Source organism: Poecilia latipinna, unplaced genomic scaffold (genome assembly GCF_001443285.1).
Source record: "Poecilia latipinna isolate Pla-1442-1.1 unplaced genomic scaffold, P_latipinna-1.0 Scaffold1318, whole genome shotgun sequence".
NCBI classification, from domain to species: Eukaryota; Metazoa; Chordata; class Actinopteri; order Cyprinodontiformes; family Poeciliidae; genus Poecilia; species Poecilia latipinna.
The window spans coordinates 176,785-182,784 of record NW_015113934.1 but is presented as its reverse complement, the minus strand read 5'-3'; the positions used below and the strand labels follow the sequence as shown (position 1 = coordinate 182,784).

General features: G+C 38.2%; 1 protein-coding gene across 3 annotated transcripts in view; it reads left to right on the top strand.

Annotated features, from left to right (window-relative positions):
* nup214 (nucleoporin 214) overlaps positions 1–6,000 on the top strand; it is a 29,538-nt gene that overhangs the window by 6,602 nt on the left and 16,936 nt on the right. For all 3 annotated transcript variants that reach the window (XM_015055501.1, XM_015055502.1, XM_015055500.1), the window contains exons 4-11: positions 205–403; positions 503–573; positions 678–741; positions 1,160–1,263; positions 1,599–1,705; positions 1,826–1,892; positions 2,170–2,293; positions 5,088–5,246. In XM_015055501.1, the coding sequence (XP_014910987.1) occupies positions 205–403; positions 503–573; positions 678–741; positions 1,160–1,263; positions 1,599–1,705; positions 1,826–1,892; positions 2,170–2,293; positions 5,088–5,246 (895 nt within the window). The remainder of the gene's footprint in view (positions 1–204; positions 404–502; positions 574–677; positions 742–1,159; positions 1,264–1,598; positions 1,706–1,825; positions 1,893–2,169; positions 2,294–5,087; positions 5,247–6,000) is intronic.

The following is a 6,000-nucleotide window of genomic DNA, read 5'->3' as shown; positions in this document are numbered from 1 at the left end:
AGGAATTTTAGTAATCGAGGTACTCGAATCATTCGAGGAATCGTTTCAGCCCTACACGTAAAGCTGTGAGAAGTACGTAAAACATAACCTTCAAATGTGAAAATATGCATTCAAAATGCTTTATAGCCTTCTACTTTCAGAATTTCCAGAAAAAACTGTGAGTCATTCATTTATTTAAGGAGTTGTCATATTTTCTTTTGTCAGGCCAGACCACAGAAGTTGCCATTTGCGTCGCTGCAGCCAGCTGTGGCCTCTGATGCTTTGGTTCAGGACCTGAAGTGGAACCCGGCTCAGCCTTCCATGTTGGCTGCCTGCTTGTCGGATGGCAGCATGATGATTCTTGAGGTTACAGACGATGTCAAGATGCAGGCCCAGCTACCTGCTAACAGTGGTGTCACCTGCCGTAAGTCTAACTTATAGAAATATACATTTAATTCAGTTCATATATCATTTATACCTGTTGTTTGGCTCAGTTGCTGCTTGTTTACTTTACTCTATATAGTTAGCTGGAGTCCAAAAGGAAAGCAGGTTGCTGTGGGAAAAATGAATGCCACAGTCAGCCAGTATACACCAGTAAGTGCATTTTATTTACAATTATGAGATCAAATTCTTGTTTTTTTTTTTTTTTGTTTTGTTTTTTTGAGGAGTGAAACTGATTATCTTTTATTGCTCAAAAGGCTCTGGAAGAGAAGAGAGTTATCCCGTGTCCACCTTTCTACAATTCCGATGACCCAGTCAAAGGTATAAATGGATTTATTGAAAAGGAAATTGTTTCTGCCCAGGTAGTCGTCTTCATACTGATGAGATATATCAGGGCCCCCGTTTCAGAAAGCAGGGTCAACAAGCCCTGAGTAGAAGGCAGGTACTTTGAATAAACCTACTTGGTTCTGTGCTGCTCGGGGTTTTCGTCTCTCTGACACTGTCCTTATGCCAGGTCTCAGCTGAAATGTAGGATCCACTCTGAGTTTGTTCAACCAAAACACAAAAAAAACTACAGCAGCGAATACAGTCTGTACTTTATTGCTTTAGCACTGTAAATATTCCATGTTATAAACTGATTCCATTTTATTCGGCAATTTCTGATATTCTGACCATGTATATTCATCATGCACTAAAACCTTTTTTGACTTTTGTCTTTGTTTCTAATTTTCTTGTGCAGCTCTGGATGTGCTGTGGCTTAGAACACCTGTGTTTGCAGTGGCATATGCTTACGCAGACGGGTGTCTTGAGACCCCTCCTGAGCTGGTGCTGATCTCCCTCCCTGTAAGTGCCACAAAACCTCTGTTGCTCATTCGATTCAATTAATTCGATTTATAGTCTTCAATATGAAACCTCCCATGTCAGAAAACAAGTGCCAGACTCCACAGCAAAACTCTGAAGAGCAGGTTATGCATATCGAAAATGTCTCATGTTTCATATAAGTTATTATGAAACTGTTTAAGGATATTATCTAAATGATAGATGGATGAAAACCTGTAATATAAACACGATAACTATTAATGTACATTTAAACAAACCACAAATTGGTGTCAGAACACAGTACATAGTCAGATGTTTTTGTTTATTTATCACTGATGATTTGTATTCAAATCCTCCAGAAAAAGGATGAGAAAGTGGAGCCAAAGTATTTGAACTTTGGTGAGAGTGTTTTTGGCAGCTGCACAGAGCGACAGCATCACTACTTCCTCAGTCACATAGAAGACTGGTAAGTGTCAGCATTTTTTATTTTATTTTTTTTATGCCTACAATAAAAAAAAGTGCTCTTTGTAGAATTTCATTGTCATGCTGAATTGATAGTTTTGCTGTGTCACTGTTGTTTTTAAAGGGATCTTATGTTGGCTGCATCAGCGGCGTCGATTGAGGTCAGCATCATTGCAAGACAAGATGACAGGGTATGTAACACAAAGAGAAACAACATAAAGAAAGCAAACATGTTAAATCCCTGTTTTGAATATAGAAAGAAAGAGAATCACTCTTTGACTCTGTCCTTAATTGTCTGAAGTAACAAAAATCTCATGCACAGTACTGAACATGGCTTCTTGATAAATGTGATAAAGTAGAGTTAACATCTGCAATGTCTGTCTAGATTTCCTAAACTAGAAACGAGGAATTAGTTGCGAGAGCTTGCTAATAATGATTTGTTCTTTGTTCTGATGCTTGCTGTTGTAGATGTGGGAGGTTTGGCTCCTAGAAGATGCTAGTAGAGCAGAACTTCCAGTGACCGAAACGAATGACGACACCCTGCCTCTTGGCTTAGCTATAGACTACACAAGCCAGCAGGAGATCCAAATCAGTAAGTGTGGTAAACTTCTAGATTAGTTCTTATCTAGACTAAGCGAAAGGTATTATCCTTTAAAATTTACAGAAATTAAATTGCTTATTTAAATGAGATTGGATAATTAAAAGAAAAATACAGTTTTCACAGTACAAATCTGAAACCTAACTTATTTAACAAGGCGAGAAGGACTTTTCAAAAGACCGGGCCTGTAGGAAAATACTTACAAATCCACAGATTTGCAGAGGAAAGTAAAATGTATGATAAAATTCTAATTCTAAATATAATTTGAACCTGATTATGCTTGAGTTCAGTTGACTTCATGCTTATGTAGTCCAGTTTAAACCTAAAAACAACATAATCTGATGTTGTTTGATTGACTTGAACTGTGGTGAATACACCTCACCTCCACATCTCTGTGAAGTCAATGTACTGTGGTATTTAGTAGAAAGCAATTAGCATGTGCTAATTGCCGCACTAATACAGACACACATTATTTCCAAACCACTGCTGTTATATTTATTTTCATTTTGCTGCTAGTATAGTTACAGTTGCACATTTCTGTCACAAATAAAGCAGCTGCACATTAATATGACTAAATCATTGGAGGACAGCATCATTAAGGGGGAGGCTGATATTGTTGCTTTTATTTCCCTATTTTAAGCAGATGAAGGACAATTGAAAAGTTGTGTTATTAAACTAAATCAAAACACATTCTAGACTGTTTTGTTTACTGCATTGCAGAACGTCTGATGTGTCAAATATGCAGCGTTGAATTTTACGTTCTCTATTGAGTAGGTTGCAATCTGTAACGTGAAAATTAATTTAGGGTGGAATTTTTCTGGAATTAGATTTTTTTTTTAAAAGTGGATTAGTGTTGATAACAAAGAAGAAAATCTTTATTTGGGCAACTCCACAGACAGTGGCTTGCATTTCATCTTTGTCTAGAAGCTGCACAAAGCAACAATAGAGTGAGAATCATGTCTCACGATGGGTGTTCATCTGCCTTGATTGTCTGGAGGTTGACGGTGTAGGAAAGGCACACAAACAAACAGGAAAAAAAAATAATCACAAACTATGGCGTTTACTAACAGGAAAAAAAAAAGAGGAGAGGTTCTCAGAATCTATTGTTGTGTCTCCCCATTGTCTCGTGGCTTCTCAGATGTGACGTGGCCAGATGTAACGATCAAAAAAGGAAAGTTTCAAGGCCGTTCTTAAAGGCGATGGTCGTGCCAACGAAGCGACCGTTTGGTTCACAAGTCGATCTGCGAAAGCCTTAGAAACTCTGCAAACTGTTTCCGTTCCATTTCATCTCGATTCATCTCTCGTGCAGCAATCCATCGCCTCTTTGTTTCATCTTGGAAATGTTTTTGCTGAACACACCTCTATTGATCAGATGAAACCGAAATCCATCAGGCTGCTTTGTGCGCGCAGCATCCACTGCAGTGCTCCGTTGCAGCGTGTGTAAAGAATAGTGATAAGCTACCCGTCTCAGTGCACTGTTTCATCCTCGCCGGCCCAGTCTGGCAGACACGCACGTAGAGTTGCTGCTGCTGTCTAGTCACATCTCTCCTCGTTCACGTCAAGAACTTCCTCCCTGTTGAGGAAACGAACTGCAATTTGAGCAACATTACGACATGATTGTAGGCTCATCAAAACTTTGATCTATAGAGAGGCATTAGGTAGGGTAGAGCAAGAAGGGAGTGGGGGGGGAGTAACTGCGGAGTTATCTGGGGAGAACAAATGTACTCATTAAAATTGCTCAGACAAGCTATAGGACCAAAACAAACAACAAAGCCCAGACGATCCTAATGCAGAATACTGATGAGGTCTACTGTGTTTGTTTTTGTTGTTTCCATTTTACCCTTTTGCCTCCCAAATAGCTTAAAATGTGCTTTTGTAATCCAAAACGGTAGGAATTCTTTCAACAGTGGTTAAAGTATTTAGTCTACGTCGCATGCAAAATGCAAGACGGTTTTGAATATCCAAGTGCAACTATGTGAAACATCTGAAAAAGAGCAGTAAATGTTGTGATCTCCTGAGTTTTACACTCTTTGCTGATCTGTCTGTAAGCATTAATATACATTTTGACAGAAACAGATTAATATGGGTTACGAATCCTAAATTTTGATCCTTTGATGTTGATTTCGGCTTGATTTCTGACATTTGGGCTGCAGCCAGCTCCGTGCAAGATTTTCATAAGTGTAGAGAAGTGGGTGTGCGGAGCAGCAAAGGTTTGAAGGTTTGGCAAGAAGAGAGATACAGTGGGCTGTGTTTTGCACAATCAAGCATCTTAAGTTTTTTTTTTTTTTTTTTAAGCACGACTGTTGAGCGCCTTTTTAAGCTAAGCACTGGGCGGAAGGAGGCAAGGTCATGAGATGAGTGTGCTGCTAACATATGAGCAAATGTCCTCATGAATTTTACACTTAAGGTGACAAAGAGCAGTTTGTCTTCATTCTGTGCACAGCAAGAAAAACAGCTTTCACTTTCGCTTGTAAATGTGATTAGTGTAAAGCACAAATAATTTCTCTCGCGAATCCATATAAATGTCCATATTTGATTGGATCTTTCATTTATTGATGCTTCAGAGTGTTCCCTTGCCAAAGAGCTGTAAAGATTCCCCCCCGACTCCTTGATTAGTGAAATGATGCTAAATACAGTGAAGGCGGTGAATCAGAGTGGACTCTCTACATCTGAGACCGAAAGTGTTGTTTAAGAAACGTTTGATTATTTTTTTTGTTAAATTAAACCATTTTTTGTGGCCGTACGTTTTGTAGAACAAACGTTAATATCATTCTCTGTCTTCCCAAAGCTGACGAGAAGACTTTGCCTCCAGCTCCCACAATGCTGATGCTGTCCACAGAGGGAGTACTCTGCCCATTCGCGCTTCTCAATCTGAATCCTGGGGTTAAGCAGCTGGTCTCTCCTTATAATCCCCTCTCTTTGGAAGGAGAGAGGCAGCCAAAGCCAGGTAAGACTTTTTGGGAACCGGACCGATTTGTGCTTGGATTTGTTATTTCTCCCATTTCTCATGAGAAGATTATCCCTCTCTTTTTCTTTTTTTTTTTTTTTTTTCCAATTGCCCACATGTCGTTTGAAATGGGTGTTACTGAAACATTTTTCAAGCTGTCATTTTGAGTTGTGTCAAATAGAATCAAAATAATTGATCTCCTACAATCAGATGTTTACTGGAACCTTAACACATTTTGTTTTATTTTTTTACAGTAGACATAGTAAACATTGTTTTAAATTGTCACTCATCACATACGCTTGAATTAGTATAATCCATTAAGGATTTTAAGTCGTCCACATATTTAAACATTAACAATCATAGATTTAAACATTATTATATAAGCACTACATAAATAAACTGAATTGAAGGGTTGGGGTTAGTTTTTCCTAAATGTCGGCAATAAAACAGCAGCAACATATTGCTACACTGTTTGGACTGATTAATTGATTGATTGGTGGCCTCAGCCTGTTGTTCAATCCAAGAATGATGTCTGTATTAGGGCCAATAATATTGTTGGATTAAGTTGACCACATCTCTAAACTCTATGGATTTTGTCATATCTTTTATTAAATACATCCAATTGTATTTAACATTACTTTTTTTTTTCTTTTTTTTTTAGTTCAACAGAAATTGTACAACTGTAAATGAACGTTTGTGTCTCGGGTCAATTATTATCAAATTGAATCTAAAAGTTTTCATTTGCATGCAGCTG